General features: G+C 45.1%; 1 protein-coding gene across 5 annotated transcripts in view; it reads left to right on the forward strand.

Annotated features, from left to right (window-relative positions):
- LOC139060456 (protein IWS1 homolog) overlaps window positions 1-17,845 on the forward strand; it is an 84,099-nt gene extending 66,254 nt beyond the window's left edge. For 2 of the 5 annotated variants that reach the window (XM_070539591.1, XM_070539592.1), the window contains exons 10-12: window positions 7,818-7,938; window positions 16,204-16,392; window positions 16,908-17,587. In XM_070539591.1, coding sequence (XP_070395692.1) covers window positions 7,818-7,938; window positions 16,204-16,392; window positions 16,908-17,102 — 505 coding nt within the window. In that variant the 3' untranslated portion in view covers window positions 17,103-17,587. Of the gene's footprint in view, window positions 1-7,817; window positions 7,939-16,203; window positions 16,393-16,907 lie in introns of those variants that run through there. The other 3 variants (XM_070539590.1, XM_070539588.1, XM_070539589.1) reach the window with 3 other exon arrangements.
- Window positions 17,846-19,380: the final 1,535 nt, after the last annotated feature.

Here is a 19,380-nt window from a genome sequence, read left to right on the forward strand (position 1 = left end):
GGTAACGCCGGAAGAAGTAAAGAAAGCCTTGGGAGATATGCAAGGGGGAAAGCAGCTGGGGAGGATCAGGTAACAGCAGATTTGTTGAAGGATGGTGGGCAGACTGTTCTAGAGAAACTGGCCACGCTGTATACGCAATGCCTCATGACCTCGAGCGTACCGAAATCTTGGAAGAACGCTAACATAATCCTAATCCATAAGAAAGGGGACGCCAAAGACTTGAAAAATTATAGACCGATCAGCTTACTGTCCGTTGCCTACGAACTATTTACTAAGGTAATCGCAAATAGAATCAGGAACACCTTAGACTTCTGTCAGGCAAAGGACCAGGCAGGATTCCGTAAAGGCTACTCAACAATAGATCATATACACACTATCAATCAGGTGAAAGAGAAATGTGCGGAATATAACAAACCCTTGTATATAGCTTTCATTGATTACGAGAAAGCGTTTGATTCTGTCGAAACCTCAGCAGTCACGGAGGCATTACGGAATCAGGGTGTAGACGAGCCGTATATAAACATACTGAAAGATATCTATAGCGGCTCCACAGCCGCCGTAGTCCTCCATAAAGAAAGCAACAAAATCCCAATAAAGAAAGGCGTCAGACAGGGAGATACGATCTCTCCAATGCTATTCACAGCGTGTTTACAGGAGGTATTCAGAGACCTGGATTGGGAAGAATTGGGGATAAAAGTTAATGGAGAATACCTTAGTAACTTGCGATTCGCTGATGATATTGCCTTGCTTAGTAACTCAGGTGACCAATTGCAATGCATGCTCACTGACCTGGAGAAGCAAAGCAGAAGAGTGGGTATAAAAATTAATCTGCAGAAAACTAAAGTAATGTTTAACAGTCTCGGAAGAGAACAGCAATATACAATATGCAGCGAGGCACTGGATGTAGTAAGGGAATACATCTATTTAGGGCAGGTAGTGACGGCGGATCCGGATCATGAGACGGAAATAATCAGAAGAATAAGAATGGGCTGGGGTGCGTTTGACAGGTATTCTCAAATCATGAACAGCAGGTCGCCATTATCCCTCAAGAGAAAAGTGTATAATAGCTGTGTCTTACCAGTACTCACATACGGGGCAGAAACCTGGAGGCTTACGAAAAGGGTTCTACTCAAATTGAGGACGACGCAACGAGCTATGGAAAGAAGAATGATAGGTGTAACGTTAAGGGATTAGAAAAGAGCAGATTGGGTGAGGGAACAAACGCGAGTTAATGACATCTTAGTTGAAATCAAGAAAAAGAAATGGGCATGGGCAGGACATGTAATGAGGAGGGAAGATAAGCGATGGTCATTAAGGGTTACGGACTGAATCCCAAGGGAAGGGAAGCGTAGCAGGGGTCGGCAGAAAGTTAGGTGGGCGGATGAGATTAAGAAGTTTGCAGGGACGGCGTGGCCACAATTAGTACATGACCGGGGTTGTTGGAGAAGTATGGGAGAGGCCTTTGCCCAGCAGTGGGCGTAACCAGGCTGATGATGATGATCATGATGATGATGATGATTGGCCAAAATTTTTGTTACGTCACAGGTCTTCAGAGGCAGCGGGGTGGTATCGCAATTTGTGAATACGTCACGCATCATTCAATCACTTTCAAGGTGAACCCGGCCGTAGGAACAGGCGAAGGGCTAGTTGGCTTTGGGTTCCGTTGCTGTGGCTTGGCTGTTGGCTTGCGACCCTGGCCGCGCGCATCGGTCGCGCGACTCCGGAGACGCGCGGGCGTCGCGCGCGCGTGCGTTGGTAGCTTCGGAGGCTATTGCTTGCCTTCGTCGTCTGCTTGCATGGCGTTGCTCTTTCGGTGCCTACCACGGCTTGAAGTGCGATACGCGTTCGAAGAAGTGACGGATGATGAGTTGCACCACCCTTGCCGGCTTTTAAGTAGACCTTTTGCAGGCTACGCTATCAAATGGAGACTCGGGTGCAAGCGTACCAGTGGTCATTCCACGCAGAGGAAGGAATCTTGCGCGCTGCGGTTCATCGCCACCGGCCTGCAGCTCCCAGAGGTCGGTCGGACGCGAAGCATTCATCGGAATGGCCTAGATCTCTGCGGCCGACACTATCCACAAAGTTGCTCTCGAAGTTACAGTGTTGGTCGGTAGAAAGGCTGGGTCAGCTTTCCCGTGACCTCCACTTCAAAGACAAAGCCAAGTAGATATTTGCATGGTGCAATCGAATTCCCAGTGCTATCACCAGCGCGAATAGCTCGCAGATCGCCGTTCAGCAATCAGAAGGGTTCAACCTAGGATGGTTCAGCGCTTTCTTTGTTCGGCTGATGAAACTATACAGTAAGGATGGGAATATTGTGGAGATCTCTTATATGGCTGCCCTTTTGTCTCTAGTTCAAACGTGCCCCACTTTGTTCCTCAATTTCACGGTACAGCGCGCACCGTCAGCACCACACGCTTCAATTTTACTTTGCGCAGGCAATGCAGGGCCCATATATTGTAATATTGGATTTCAAGTTCTATTGCTTCTATCACGCGACGCGCCGTCGGGCAGATTGCAGGAATAGCGACAGTGCGGCGGCGAGCGAGTCATGTCCAAGCAGATGACGAAGGGCGAAAAAAGAACGAAAATTGATATAGTCGGCTAGTAAAGGTGGCCCTAAGAACCAGTTCACGGTTTTGTCGCGCTCGCTGCTTAAGAAGTGCTGGCCGTGCGTTCCTGTTGCGTCCATCGTTCGAACTTCTCGCAGCAGACGACGTAACGCTGCGCTCTGCCAACTCATTTGCGCTTGCGATACCGCCTGTCGACTGAGAATGAAAAAGAAAATTACTTCTGCATTGCTTAAACGCCCGGTACCACACGTTTATACTTCAGAACTTGGCGTATAATATTTAATTTATATTTTACATTTATTTAGCAAGGAGAAACATTCTGCAATTTCTCCATTAGCTCATCATATGATGACGTAGACTTCAGAGGTGGCACCCTGTCATCTGTTGGTCACGTCCTCCCCTTCTTCCACCACAGGCTTGGGAGTGGAACATTTAATGACGTAAGCGGCGAAGCGAACGGTTCGTATTCAAAACCGTTGTAAGATTCGGCCCCAGCTATTCCCTTGCCCCATCAAAATGTCTTCAGTGAAACAGTTGCTTTTTCATTATTTCCTGGCACAAAAAGTAATGGCCGCTTGGTTTCTGAAATCAGTGATACAAGGATATTTTGGTAGCTAAACGTTCGCGGGAGATCTGAGTGTCTCCTACAAACAGCTTCGCTTCAGCATCGAATGACAGCTCATTTATTTTTTACGTCGAATGCTTATATTAAGAAACTTATACTGATGGGTTTGAAGTTCTGAGAAGGCACGAGTTGGATATGAGGCGTGCCATAGTCGAGGGTTCCGGAATAAGTTTACCCTCTTGCGGTTATCTAACATGTCTTGAAAGCTTGGTACGCAAATGCTCTTGCATTCCGTTGGGACCGTCACCACCGGTAATCGAACCTAAAACCATAAAGAAATTCTACAAGAGTGGACACTCCCACAGAGCCCAGAAGCCGAATTGACTGTAGCGCACCAAGCGTGTGAGATTAATACCTTCCGCTTTCCGTTTTGGGCGCGCACGTTTTGAACGTCAGCTGGTACACGCCACGCCAGCTCCACTGATCGGCGTGGCACCTTTCTTTTTTCGCTCTACTGCTGAACCACGTGCGACCTTGGCGCGGAATCGTTTCATTATTTAGCAAAAATGATTCTGAACGATCTTTGGAAGCCTCCACCGAATCTGTGCCATGCGCAATTTAATAAAGTAAATGCAAGACGTGTTCTGAAATCATGAAATGATTATTTTGCTCTATATAAATGCTCATTCCGGGCCCTTTGTGATTTCATCCAGAGTTGTGGCACCAGGTAAGCAGCAGTCGTTGCCGTACGAAGCTCTACTGGATGCCATCAGCTGAAAAAAAAGTAAATTATAAGCATGTATCATTTTGGTATGTTGACCTCACACTGCAGGAACACTGCGCGTAGAGCAGAAAGGTGCGTAAGTTGTGAATGGGTGGCATTACAGATAAATTCACTTTTACATACATTTCGTAGCAAATAGATTCCTCCCAAATAATCCCATAAAATATGAAGAAAGATGATTTTCAAGCATCCCTCCCTTCCAGGGCATTTCCCTGCACTTCAAAAGCACAAATACACGAGTGACTTGGCAGAACTACTTTGCTTCAGTCGACGCGATGGGCCAAGTACACATATGAGGTGGCCACAACACAGGTTCTCAGCAAGACCATGTTACACGCTCGCAGAATGCCTTCTAGTCACACCCCAGACAAATTCGTGGGTGCAGAGCCTGTTTTCAGTCGCTCAGAAGAGAGAATTGTCAAGTTCACGGTTTTTGAGCTCCTCGGCGTTATCCTTTGCGCGTTCTGCGGGCGCAAGAAACACACTCCCGTGTTATCACTCCTGGCAATCGCTCATCCTGTTTTCGACAAGCGTCTGCACCGAAAGAAGGTATATGTTGTTGCAGGGCCATAAAAAGCGTCAAAAAGTTGTCCCACTAAAATTCAGTACACGCAAAACTGTCACCATGCATGGCCAGCTCGCTTTTTTGCTAACTGCTTCACAGCCCCAGGCGCGGCGAGCATGCCTCTAAAGTGTCTCAAGAAGTTAAGAAATTTAATGTTGGGGGTCAGGGAAAGCGCCACGAACTTGTCCTAGTAACATTCAGTACACGCGAAACTGTCACCACGCTCAAGCTGCTTTTCGCTACCGCTAACTGCGTCACCTAGCCGGGTGCGGCAAGCGTGCCCAGAAACTACCGAAACAAGTTACAATAATGTTGGGGCTCACAGAAAGCGTCGGCAACATATCTCAGTACGAGTCAACTCAAATTAACTGCGACAGAACAGCCGAGCTGTTTTTCGCTATTGCGTCACTAGTCTCGGTTCTGTGCCGTATAAGCCTAAATTCGCTGGAAATGTGTCAAAGACTGTGAAACAAAATTTCTCACCTTGCCGTAGTCCAATACTGCAGTGGTAGCGTGTCGAAGTACGAAGTATATGTTCACTTATATACAAAACATTTTTAGTTTTAGCGGGAAAGAATAAAACAAAAGATAAAACGTTGTCTGCAAGTTCATTTCACATTCTTTTTTTCCGATGGTCGCGTCAACTAACGGATGGAATTAACACTAGGCGCGAAGTGTTTCCTGTTACCAGTTTTCGCCGAATATCCCCCCTTGCTGAATTTCTTTCTCTATGCTAAAGCTTTCTAATAATCAGTGACATGACGCTATAGACACTGAGCCATCGGTATCAGTGCCCATTCCTTTACTTATTTTAAGAGTTATATGTTCCCTTATTGCGCTCTCGCTATCCGGCCTCAAGCTAATTAAGCGTACTCTGTATGGGAGCAAACGTACGCTTAAAATATAGTTAACGAAGACTGCCATTTGTCCCGCGTAAAAAAGTAACTAGAGCTTCGTTTTATTTCGAGCGTATGCAGTGGGTCACGATGTTGGATGGCACATACTCATTCCTGGCTACGTCGTTATAACCGGCGACGCGAAGACGACGGAGCTCAGGCCATACGGTCCAACAAGTCACGTGCGCGGTTGTGTATATTGCGACAGAAAGGAATGTTTCTGTCAAATAAATATCCGTTTCATTCACGGTGCGCGCAATTGAGCACATGAATTCTTTTTTTGCCATTTCTCTCCTCTCCTGACGTTAGGGACCAAATAGGCCCAGTACACCTTCAGCCGCGGTGAGAGGTGATGCCTCACCTGTTTTCTCACCGCGACTTCTCCAAACATGCATGTCAGAAGCTCACTGCCGGCTAGCCATTATGTTGGTATCCTGTTGAAGAATCTTGCTCATGAAAGTTTTCCTCAAACAAGCCCACACGAGGAAAATCATCGGCTTCGAACAAAAATACGGTGTTTCCTTTCATAATGGACGATGGTTTACATTGAACTACATAGTAATCTGTCATGGGTGACATCAATGCAAAAGCGGGGAGAGAGCAGGCTGGGAAACAAGCAAATGGTAACTGCGGAATCAAGTCTAGAAGCACCAGGGGAGAGATGTCGGCAGAATTCACTGAAGAGAATAGGCTCCGAATAATGAATACCTTCTTGAGGAAGCGCGCAGCAACAGCAAGTGCACCTCGAAAAGCCCTAATGGAGAAACAAGAAAGTAAATAGATTTCGCACAGTTCGCCGGCCCCAGCATAGTGCAGGATATGGAAGTGTTAGGCAGGACAAAGTGTAGTGACCATGTGTTAGTGGGGGTCTAGGGATTTCTCTCAATTTCACCTGAGAAAGAGCAAAGTTAGTAAAGAAGAAAGAAGCCAGCGAAGACGATGTACGGCAAAAATCAGATTAATTCAGGCTGGTGGTCGCGAACAAATATACAGCTTTAGAACTGGAAGATGAAAATAACCTAGAGGTAATTAACGAAAGCTTGAGTGGGCGGGTTTCAGAAGCAGCCATGACGGTGAATATGTGCTTTAAAAGGCTTCTCCACATTACTTACATACTGTGAAATTGTATAGCACGCGAAAAGAAAAATACCGGCAGTCGGCGGCCTCAGGTGCGCATCTGGAATAATAATAAGGAGCCAAACCGTGGCTTAGTGGCGTTTCCAGTTGTGATATCATGTTCCTTACACCTAGTACGCGCGCAAATTCTTACTCGCTGCATCGCAATACACTTAGTGCTTCACCGCGTTACTGACATGCGTTGAAGCCATCAGAAATTACCGTTTTCCTTTTTTTTTTCATACTGGAGAATGGAAGCAAGCTCGGTGTGCTAGAGGAATTTCCCCCTTGGTTTACGCATTGTTCCAATAAGAGGTGAGAAAATTACGTGTTGGCCATGCGCCTTTCCTTCACACATAGCGGCTATAAGGAAATCATATACCACGAAGAATAGGGCTTCAGAGCAAAGCCGCACGTGCGGCAGTAGGAAAGTGCTTGTGGCTTCAAGCGTGCTTTGAAGGCTTACGGGCGCACACCTTCAAATACATGCGCGCTACTCATTCCCCGTAGCAGGTACTCTGTCATTCGGTGTGGCATCGAAATATTTTGGACAAGTGCTCGCCCCGCAAAACGTATAAGCGGCGTTAAGTCTTACCTGATCGTACTCACCTTCTCTGAAACACGCACTCTGAACTGTAACAAAAACTTATCGTGTCGTCGTTATCGTTGTGGCATCAACACATGGCCCCTTGATCATGCCGCCGTCTTCTTCCTTCTCGCTGGCGCGTGTCCACTTCCCGCATGAATCCTTTTTTCCGCGTTGTTGAAAATAGAGCGACGCGGCTTCCGGCAATGTGGCGTGGTGTTGTCAAAGGCCTGCATGCACGCAACCCTTGCGCAACGTGGCAGAGGCGTTTCTCGAAGCATTTCAAGTTGCTTGACGCGCATCGGATACACCACAGTGCAAGTGATGCGCGCTCGTGTCACCAAATGGGCGTCAGATGCGCACTGCTGCATCGCGTTCACCGCAGCGGCAGCCCAGCGTCGGAGCGTAAACAAGCCTGAATCTCGGAGGCAACGGCGGAGGCCCCGGCCCCGGGTGCCGCCATGCTAGCGGAAGTGGCCTGCAGCGAGAGCCAATAGGCGCGCAGCTTTGACTCTCAGGCGCGTAGGGGATATGTTCTCCTTGTACGCAGCCCGGTTGACATTTCTATGGTTATGCTCACTTTTGACACACTGCTTCCGTTATTCTATCTGAAGAGCGGTTTTGAAACCGCTGCTGTTCGCGCGCCGCATGATTGTTTCGGTTAAATGTAAGCTACAAAGAGTGCTTGCATTTCTTTTTTATTGTGTCATTTTTTGTCTACACTGAACGCAGGCTGCGAGCTGTAGGATTCGTGTCCTGTGCCGGCGGTCAGAAGGGAGCTGCCAGGGCGTACTGGACTGTCCGCAATGTTTTGGGGCCGAAGTTTTACAAAAAACTGATCTACAGCGTAGCGGTGAGTTAACTTACACACGGAAACTCTCGCCGGCATGGCACAGCTAGGGTTGCGGGGCAGAAAGAACGAGGTCACCACCAAAAAATTCATCACCTCTTCCACTCTGCGATGAAGGAAGAGCAGCTATGCTGTGCTGTGTTTTATCTCAACCGAGCCATTTGTGTCATTTGGTTGGGCTTACAACTTCCCTGTGAACTAATCGCGACAAGTAATTGAAACTCAACATAATGATACAGCCGTCCTAGCGGCCAATTTGACTTTCTTTTTTCCAGGATACCTACATTATATTGACAGCTACAGAGCATTGGCGAGGAACTGGAGACGAAAATTTTATCGCGTCGACGCGACGCTGCTGACGGACGAGCGTCGACTAACGCCTATAGCTATATACAGCTTCGGTGTAAATAGAAAATAGTTCTCAAATGTACCAGGGCACATGTTAAAAAAAGATCTTAGGGCCGAAATTGTTTGCGGAGTACAGGCATTCCTAATGGGGACATATTTCTATAGAAGGTGGGGGGTCGATGGATGAGAGTAGTGAAGAACAAGAAGCTTCTTAAGTTGGAGAGTTGGTGATTCTGTTCAGACGGTTGCCTTTGTTCATTTTTACAGTTGACAATGGAGATAAGTGCTTATCTGTAGGCAGCGTTGCAGTGCCGAGAGAAAAAAGCCACACTTAGTTGCTCATTATACTCGATATTTTACAATGTGGGTTCGAAATTAAGGTAGAAATAAAAAAGATGATAAAATAAACGATATTATCTGATAATGCTGTTACCGCAGGGTCATATGTTAGAAAATGACGAGCATGTAATAAATAAACAAGTAATTTTGTAAATCAGAGTGGTAAACTATGTAACCAAACAGCCGTGGGATTGCTGTCAATGAGACTTGAAGCGCGTCATATTTAAGAGTTTGTAACCTTTCGCAGAAACGGAAGAAATTAAGACTGGTAATTGTTTTACAGCGTGATCAATGTCGGTCGCTGAGCACAGATGCGGGCAACTAAAGCACCGAAGAGCGCAGCTATGGTGGCCATAGTAGAGACCTCGAGAGTCACGTGACTGCTTGCACAACCAACCCCCCCCCCCCCCCCCCGCTTTGGGCAACCGGGATGACAGATTGATGAGTAGGCTCGATGAAAGGTCGCCCCACCTGTGAGGCTGCCATAAATCACGTCACTCACGGACGTCTACTATGGGTGTCACAGTGGCGCTCTTCGGGCTGTTCAGTTTCCCTTTGCGGTAACGAAACCTATCGGAATTCGTCATGCTGTAAAAAATTGACGCCTTGAAATTGTCGCGTTTCAAGAAGTGGTTACGAACCACCTCGGGTGGCGCACTTCAGTTCTTCTACTGGAGTGAATGGCGTGGTTCCTCTGGGTAAAAGAAGAAAAGGGTTATTAGCATAATTTAGACCCATTACCTGCGTTAGCGCTGCACTGCGGCATTTTCAAATGCCTCGACTGCTGTAAGAGTAATCCAGAGACAATTGTTTCTCTAGTTTGCCGTAGCTTTAAGAGGAAGCTTTAGCTCAGACGCTCCTATCTAAATACGTGAGAAAGGCCTCGGTAACCGCCGCACCAAAGCTGATCAGATTTGTTGCATTTAAAAGAAAAAAAAACAAACTGTAAACTCGAGTGGTTGCTGGTCGCAAGATTTCGATTTAGGCTGTCAGTGTTTTAATGAACGAATTGGAAAATCACAAAACTTCAGGAAACGATACTATCAAGTTTATAACTTTGGAACTCAGCAATGAAAAAAGGATATCAATTCTATCAATTGAATCTAATAGTATATCTAAACTGAAGAAAATTAAATATTATATATGGCTCTCAAATATACCAGTAATATGTGACAAGGACATCGGAAAACCTTAAACGATTTAACAAATTCATATAAAATGCAAATCGATGCATCAAACTTGTCCACTTTGGATGCTCTAACGAATGCAGTCTACAGTACTGCGATATCTATTCTCGGTCTAGAGTTACGAATTTGTGAATTTGCTTCTAGTATTTTCAACCTTGCCAATTATTGAAAATTTCTTCGATAAAACTCGGACATTAAATCAAAATTCCGTTTCCAACAGTCATTAGAATGTATCCTTTTCTCTCAAATGCAGCAAAATTCATTGAAGTTAGCCTAATGGTTATCCCCAAAAAAAACCGTTTTTTCGTTTCCCATGTGTTTCAGTCAGCGACTGAAACACATGTAAAATTCGAATCCTGTTTGAATATTGAAATCCTAGTGAAAATCTTAAGTGCATGTTTGATATTAGTTATAAGAAATTAAATCGCGTGGCTCTAAGCCTGGTTACTGTTTCCGTGCTACTGACAAACTTGCTACGCTTGGTGCTAAACACAACCACCGCGGAAGCTTGTCGACTGGAACCTCCAGCAACTTCGTCGGCGCTACGCCCCATATCTACGCCATCCAGCAAATCTACGGAATGGATGGCTCTAGTGGCGACGTGCTTCTCTTATTGTGACGTAGTAGCGACGGTGAACAATACAGCTGTAAAACTGTGAATGACAAAACAAACATCTTACTGGGCGAACTTGTGCCCACAAGAACAGGCTACACTCAAAGCACAACAGTAGCGGTCGCCAATCGTCGAAATCTGATCGGCCGGTCAAGCGCGTCGGCTTTTACGCACGAGTCATAGGAAGTTCCAGAGTAATTGTTGGTGCCCGCGTGTCTTCCAGAAAGTTCTACACAGTTCGCGTCGCACATGCCATTACCAGTTACATCACGCAAGCGCCGGTGACAACAGAACCATCGATAACGTTCGAGAAGCTTCCGATACATGCGGGCGCGTCCCGCACTGAGCGATAACATTTGTTAGGCGGTGAAAAGCCCTCGCCCGTAAAAGATAAACAAGTCCACGTGTCGTTTGTCATTTGCCGCGAGCTCTTTCCGGCACGGAAATCTGGAGCCGGATTCTTGAGCAGCGCATTCTTGCGATTAGCAACACTCCCTCTCCACACTTGTTTATTTAGGTCGTATTGGCTGCCGATATTCAGTGCCGTCCAGTATCATGCTTGCCATTTGTTGACATAACCTGAGCGCATAAACTCTCCGCGTTATTTCCTTACTTTATTTTCTTAAGGACCCTTCGATGGTGGCAGCGAGAGATGGGGTTTGCCAGTACAACTTCATGATTTGTGGCCTTACAAATTCACTCACCATAGCTTCTATTTAAGAACTCGGCGAAGCATTTACTATATGGCAGGTTATTCCTGTGATGTAGCGGGGCAGGCTCATTCAAGACTGCCGGCAGTCGCCAAAGGTAACAAGCGGGGAAGGTCGCATTGTTGCTGAGGCGACAGGTTAAGTCATGCCCCATGAGAATGAAAATGCGCAGTGGTGGGGGCAACAATGAGGGAGCTCGACGAAGCGAGCTATAATAAAAAGCTCTGAAAATGTAATAGGTGATTCGATGCGGCGCCGGGACGATAGCGTGTTTAAACCGGACTGTGCTTTTAACAACGAGCAGGTGTGATACGAATGGCACAAATGAATAAGTCTTGCTGCGCGACCCTCCTGGATGGCCTCCGAGTGCATTCGTAACATTTGCTTGATGAGGGAATCAGACGAGGGAAGCGTACTCAGGTTGCCATCTTACCAGGTTAGCAGCTTACCATCGTGAGGTGCGTGAGGTAGGTGGACCTTTAAAAAAAACCTATTGTTTCGTGGTCGTCGCAGTGATTGTTATGTGTTTCACTAGTACAAATCGCAGGTTACAGTGACGCCCAGTTAATTTAATGTGGCCGGATTTTAAGAGGAAGTGTAAGCCATACCGTAGGAAAAGTTTGGCGGGGAGTACAACACATTTCTTAGCGTTTAGCGGAGCTGAGAGTCACTGTCCAGTCGTTACACCAGTCCTACATGTTGTTATAGTCATGTTGTACAGCACTAAAACTAGAGGTTTTGTCCGTTAAATGACACAATCGTCAGGGAACATACGAATTTTAGAGCGAAACTGAACAAGGAGGTCGTTTATGGAAAAGAAAGTACAGAGGTCTTAAGACACTTCATAGAGAGACGCCACAAGTCGCAGGGAAGGAGCCAGAAGTGTGATTGTTGACGTGTATGGACTCCGAGCGACTAGACAGAATTACAGCAATCAAATTTAATATATTAAGGTGTAAGTTAAGCTGAGAGAGCTTCAGTAGCAGTCGTTGGTGAGGGCGCTTATCAAATCTATACTTTATTCTAATCCAGGAAAATAGCATCAATCTAAGTTTTAGTAATAAGGTTACGGTACAAGTGATGCACCAATGTAGTTGTTCCGCATGAAAGGTCCATAAGGAAGCCTTGTTGAATTGAATTGAATTTTTATTATCATATGTTATACATGAAGGGGGGAGGGGGATGGCGAGAGTAAAATCTGCACAAAAGCAGCCTGACTAGCTCCCATACCTCAAAAGGACCGCAAAGCAGTGACAGCTAATTGTAAACATAAGATATCAAACATGAGATCGGTTAATTATTACAACAATAATCAAGAATTATTGCAAAACAAAGTTTAACAGGATAGAATAGTTATTGCTCAAGCATTAAAAATAGAAGGTAAAATGTACACGCATGTTGTAAAGAGAGAATTGGATTACTCTTATACAATTGAATAAATCACACTTTTAATGAATGCCTGCTATAAATTAGCACTAAGGTTATAAAATACAGGCTATAATATCTGTTTAAGTCATATTTTCTATGTTTACATCAGTGCCAAGAAGATAATTTAACATCTTTGCAGTAACATTGCCTAACATGTGGTCGCCATAGTTAGGGCGTGAGCCAGGTATTAACCAGCGATTATGCTTGCGTGTATCATATTTCCAGTGGACTTTAGGTTAGCCACTTCAGAAGTTATTGTTATTTAAGTTCCTTTTGTATCGCCTTACAGATGTTGTAATTGTTAAGCCTTTACATGCCTATTACTTTATATTTTTTGCGTATAAATAACAGAATGATGACTCTTTTTTAGCAACAATGTTAAGAAATCTATTTTCAAGTCGTGTAAGCTTATCAATGGTTGTTTGGGTTGTATCACGCCCTACTGGAAAACCGCAGTGAGCATAGGATAGAAACAATGAATGGGTGGAACAAGTTGAGACTAGAAAATGCATGAGTTGGGTGCACATAAAATCTCCAATATTTTGCAAGGTACGCTAGTTAGAGATTGGTAGGTAGTGCAGAAGTGAGATTTTGTCACCTGGCTTGTAGAAAAGAGTAACGTGCCCTTTCATCCTGTCGAGTAGGACGCTGCTGGAGGATAGCGATTGTGAGACGCAGGCTGCAGAGACGCTTTTATTTCGTACAAAATATCATCTGCTTTAGATGATGATGAAAATGTATGTATGTATGTATGTATGTATGTATGTATGTATGTATGTATGTATGTATGTATGTATGTATGTATGTATGTATGTATGTATGTATGTATGTATGTATGTATGTATGTATGTATGTATGTATGTATGTATGTATGTATGTATGTATGTATGTATGTACGTATGTATGTATGTATGTATGTATGTGTGTATGTATGTATGTATGTATGTATGTATGTATGTATGTATGTATGTATGTATGTATGTATGTATGAAATTTTCAATTATCATCTTGAGGTCACGATCACGGGAGGCGACAAATGACATGGCAAGTAGCAAAGGTGCAGGCAGAGTAGCATCGAGTTCTGTGGCGAAGACTGAAGAAAATGCACTGTTAAACGCACCAGCAGACTCCTTCAGGGATTGCTATGCCATTATGGTCGGCGGTGGTTGATGGTGTCTCATTTCTTGGGGTATAAAAATTGCCAAATTTTTAGGGCTACCACTCCGGACTCTAGAAAATGTGTGATAAGAGAACAAGTACTCTGGTCAACGAATGCCGGAGAGATAAGCATGCCACCTGCCGTAATAGTTACTCCAGGTCACGGGAGAAATCAAATTGTGCGGAACAATTTTTGTTCTTGTTTTCAAACCTTTTTCGTCTATTTATTTTTATTTGAAAAATGATAGACCGATCAGCTTACTGTCCGTTGCCTACAAACTATTTACTAAGGTAATCGCAAATAGAATCAGGAACACCTTAGACTTCTGTCAAGCAAAGGACCAGGCAGGATTCCGTAAAGGCTACTCAACAATAGATCATATTCACACTATCAATCAGGTAATAGAGAAATGTGCGGAATATAACCAACCCTTATATATAGCTTTCATTGATTACGAGAAAGCGTTTGATTCTGTCGAAACCTCAGCAGTCATGGAGGCATTATGGAATCAGGGTGTAGACGAGCCGTATGTAAAAATACTGAAAGATACCTATAGCGGCTCCACAGCCACCATAGTCCTCCATAAAGCAAGCAACAAAATCCCAATAAAGAAAGGCGTCAGGCAGGGAGATACGATCTCTCCAATGCTATTCACAGCATGTTTACAAGAGGTATTCAGAGACGTGGATTGGGAAGAATTGGGGATAAAAGTTAATGGAGAGTACCTTAGTAACTTGCGATTCGCTGATGATATTGCCTTGCTTAGTAACTCAGGGGACCAATCGCAATGCATGCTCACTGACCTGGAGAGGCAAAGCAGAAGAGTGGGTCTAAAAATTAATCTGCAGAAAACTAAAGCAATGTTTAACAGTCTCGGAAGACAACAGCAATTTACAATAGGCTGCGAGGCACTGGAAGTCGTAAGGGAATACACCTACTTGGGGCAGGTAGTGACGGCGGATCCGGATCATGAGACGGAAATAATTAGGAGAATAAGAATGGGCTGGGGTGCGTTTGGCAGGCATTCTCAGATCATGAACAGCAGGTTGCCATTATCCCTTAAGAGAAAAGTATATAACAGCTGTGTCTTACCAGTACTCACCTACGGGGCAGAAACCTGGAGGCTTACGAAAAGAGTTCTACTCAAATTGAGGACGACGCAACGAGCTATGGAAAGAAGAATGATAGGTGTAACGTTAAGGGATAAGAAAAGAGCAGATTGGGTCAGGGAACAAACGCGAGTTAATGACATCTTAGTTGAAGTCAAGAAAAAGAAATGGGCATGGGCAGGACATGTAATGAGGAGGGAAGATAACCGATGGTCATTAAGGGTTACGGAATGGATTCCAAGGGAAGGGAAGCGTAGCAGGGGGCGGCAGAAAGTTAGGTGGGCGGATGAGATTAAGAAGTTTGCAGGGACGGCGTGGCCACAATTAGTACATGACCGGGGTTGTTGGAGAAATATGGGAGAGGCTTTTGCCCTGCAGTGGGCGTAACCAGGCTGATGATGATGATGATGATGATGATGATGATGATTTTTATTTACAGATACTGCCATCTTACATCGCAAGATATTGCAGAAGTGAGCACACACGTATTTCAGCCACTTGAAGAGTACATTTTAGTTGCAATTAAAGGAAACAAACAATATAGAAAAAGCAGTATAAGGTAGAGCCTAATTAATGAACATAAATCGGCTATTGGTCGGTGAATTCATCACTTGTTAACTAGCGCAAGGGCCTTAAAGGCCATTTCAAATTGTCACTGTATCTGGAAAAAAACGAAAACCTAAAACAATCAATTCATGAAATTAAAGGAACAAAATTAACACGATTACTTCTTCTGGAGGGCCGATAAGATAGGTTAGTGAAAATAGGTGCAATGACATAAGTTTTCGGCATGAGCAATATTATGTAGCAAAACAACACGGTGACAAGTACGTCTATGGGCCAGAGGTTTCAGTAGCAGTTTGCTAGTATGTGATATCGGTGAGAAATGGCGGTCATGACGTTTATATATAAACCTAATGGCTTTTTTTTTTGTTCTGAAAAGACTCAAGCATGTCGATATTTTTGGAATGATATGGCGACCACACCACCGACGCGTACGAAAGTAGGAGCCACCTTTGAGAACCAAGGTTTTTGGTAGTAAGCTCTGATAGAAACAACCGGAATGTGTTAGTTCATGGCTCAGTCATATTTTCTTGAAAATACCTACCGATTCTCGTAACGAGTACAACTCTGAAAATTAGTGCAGAAAGTCGGGTATTTGGATACAAGTTCGCTATGAATGACTTCCTAATTGCCGTACAGGACATGCGAACAAGCAGGATTATAGTTAATTGTTTGGGTAGTTTTTGTGCGCCTATCATCTCGCTACGAATCCATTGTTGCGCGCATATGCACTGCGCTACCCTGCGCGTTGATTAGTGCACAGTGTTCCTCCAGCTTGCGTAGCCATAATGCGCCACCATCCTTTACGCAGCTCGGTGGGGACGTCTTCGCGAGCACCAAGCTGGGAATTGAGGCTCCTGCTCAGCCACTGAGTTGTTTCTACGGCGACGAAATAGGCATCCCTAAGGTGCGCTTCGCCGATGTTTGCCTCATGACTGAAGTCAATAAAACGGATGAATGCGCCTTGTATACGACGGAAGCCAGTAGTGCCGGATATAAGGTGACTACCGAGTGTTTATGAGTGCCGCGTATTATGGTTATAGTTGCTAAGTTCGTAGAGATAGCGCAATGGACGCAGTGAACGTGAGGGTGCCTGCGCCAGACAAAGGAATGCATCCGAGTTGAGGATCGAATGTGACTCTGCAAGTGGAGCCGAGGCACACGTGGCGATTAGCGTCTGAAGAAGCCAGAATGGCGGCTGGAATGGTGTACATTATCTGAGAGCTCTGAGCGATACAACTCGTACTAATAATGGCCTCCGTTATCCCGTAAAGCAAGAAACAGCATGCCTCGCCAAGTCCTGGAGGCCAATATAAGTAGTTGAGCTATATTGTTCACAAGCGAAGTGTTGGTTGGAATACAGCCGTAACCATATGCGCGCCATTTCATGCATTTCTTCTGTGGCACCACCTCAGTGGCGGATAACGCGAGCTTCCTACGAGTTATCTCATTATCGATCGCTTTAATTTTCTTCGAGCGCAAGCATTGAGCTTTCACGACACATTTCCCGCTTAGGTGGTGGCCCTCGCTGGAATCGAAGAACTGAAGAAGCGCCGCATACCGATGAGCGGCTACCAGATGGGCTTACTTCCGATTGTTGTCTACGACATTCACTTGGACGACTACGAAGCTGTTTGCAAATATCCGAGGTGGCCGCTATTGCGTGCGATTGCAGAACCCGTCAACATCGACATTCCGTCAGGGAAATAGACTGAGTCTTTCAATGCTCTCTATATTTTTATTTCTGGATGCGCAACCTTTAAGCGTTGCGAGGGCGCACGGAACTGAAGTGCTTATCTCTTTCAATATATATATATATATAAGTGTCATCTTGAAACTTTCTTGTGCGCAAACAAACAGGGACGAAGAATAATACCCACAGATCGGCGCTGTCATGTCTGCGCTATAGGCGTGCTCTGTTGACCAGATCGCGCAGATCTGTGGGTACTTACGCAGGTGGTTCTTCAAAAATAAAACCAGTTGTTACAAAGCGCTCATCCTTGTGCTTCTTCTATTCTTCGTCCCTGTTTGTTTGCGCACAAAAAGTTTTAAGATGAATCTGTTCCAACTAGACCGACTCGCAGTTATGTTATATAAAGTGCCTCCGAAGTTTCCTAGCCGCTGCTCATGTGGTTCTTAAAGAAATCCGCCTCCAGTCCACCCTGTCAAAGTGGATGTGTAGCGAAGGTGATGCTCACGTTACACACCACGATAGGCGACCTACGTAACGCTAGCGCGCACGTGTCCGAAAATGCAGACGCATCCTCATTCTTCTAGGCCGTCGACCAAGCGCAAGTGCGGTATTGACCTAAATGAATGCTTAAAACTAAAATGCGTCACAACAATGCGTAAAGTGGGACTTACACACAAGCTGCAGTCATGATAGCTTCTGTTATTGGAATAGGTGGCGGAGCCGTTAGCACAGCATACGTCCTCATTCTTGCAGGCCCTTCGCGTAGCGCAAGTCCGCTATTCAACTAACTGAATTCGTTAAATTCATAAAATGTCGCACAACGTACAGACGGGATAGCGCCGGATTATAATTCGAATGTACGAAAAACATAATTGCGCTATGCGCAAACTCGAACGAACACAAAGCCTTCCAACTGTCTGTTTTAGTGCAAGAAAAACTGCGCACTCGGACACGAAAAATCTTGACCAGCTACACTGTAAAGCAAACAATTAAGGAGGATGGATACGCATGCGCTCTCATATTTCTTACAAGCATCAGCGTTCGCATACCCTTAATCACTTGTTGATCTCGGCCATCCATAGTCATTCATAATAGAACTTCGCAGCGTATTTTAGCCCATGGAACATCTTGCAACAAAAAGCGCATTCAAAATATAACAAAAAGCACGATAATAGGACGTATGATGGCCGCCGCTGGAACAAAGGAGCGCAGTTTTCGAGAGGGGCACGCATCTCATGCCATCAAGCTTCCATAAGAGCCCGTACGTTCAAAACATGGCGGTTCATCAGCGCTTCATGGGGCTTAGTGCTATCTGTATGTGGAGGAAACACTTCCGGCAGAAGAAAAATAATGTGACGCCATATTCGTTCAAAACAGAAGTGGCGTCATTTTGTTTTCGAAGGCCGGGAATTTGTTTTGGTGGCCTGCCATTAGAGCTGTATATTCAAATGCCCCACCATTCAACTAGATGAGCGTTTCAAGTTTTCAGCGCGGAATGCGATGCAGGAAAAGGGCAGCCGTGCGGTTGTCGAAGTTGCACCCATGCAGAGAACATACTTTCGTTGGAGGCCGAAGAAAGTTACAGCCGGAACTTTCTTCCAGGTGTTCCAGGTGTAGAGTACAGGTTCTACCGTCGGTCGCCCAACCCATCAGCTAGCGCATGCAGTCGCACGAAAACAGCTAAACAATTATCTGGCGGTCGTAACTCACTAGCTTTGACTGAACAGGTTAAGAAGCGATGAAGCTACCCGCGTGAACAAATTCAGACAAACTTGGACAAGCACAGCAGCACAACGTGTGAGGAGGGCGTATTTTAAAAGGTGAACTTTCTGCACACTTCAAGAGCTGCATTGCACAGCAAGTGATAGCGGCGTCAACGCCCCCTGTAACGGTGGGTGCAGAAGAAAAATGTATTTATTGATAATAATAAAATAAACGTATTTTGTTTACTCCTCCCGAATATATAAAACAGACCAGGAACATTGTTTTCTTTGCATGAATAACCCTGTGTCACTTAAATTTAAAAAAACGCTTTTTTCTTCCCCAATGTTAGTTCCCTCCAAAAATAGTCACGCTTCAATCGCTACTCCCACAACTACTCTTGCTGATGTCGGTGACAATTTGTACTGAACCGTTTTTCGCCCGAAGATTCGCGACCTATTTGGATTGACCTTGTCGCATACTCCAATTCCCATCCCTGAGACGAAGGTAAGCGTTAATACAGAAAAATAGAAAGGCATTGGACCAACTACGTATGCCAAATTGTCTGACACGCTGTCGCTGCTGACTAGCCGG

The sequence above is a fragment of the Dermacentor albipictus genome, chromosome 5, assembly GCF_038994185.2.
Source record: "Dermacentor albipictus isolate Rhodes 1998 colony chromosome 5, USDA_Dalb.pri_finalv2, whole genome shotgun sequence".
Classification (NCBI taxonomy): Eukaryota; Metazoa; Arthropoda; class Arachnida; order Ixodida; family Ixodidae; genus Dermacentor; species Dermacentor albipictus.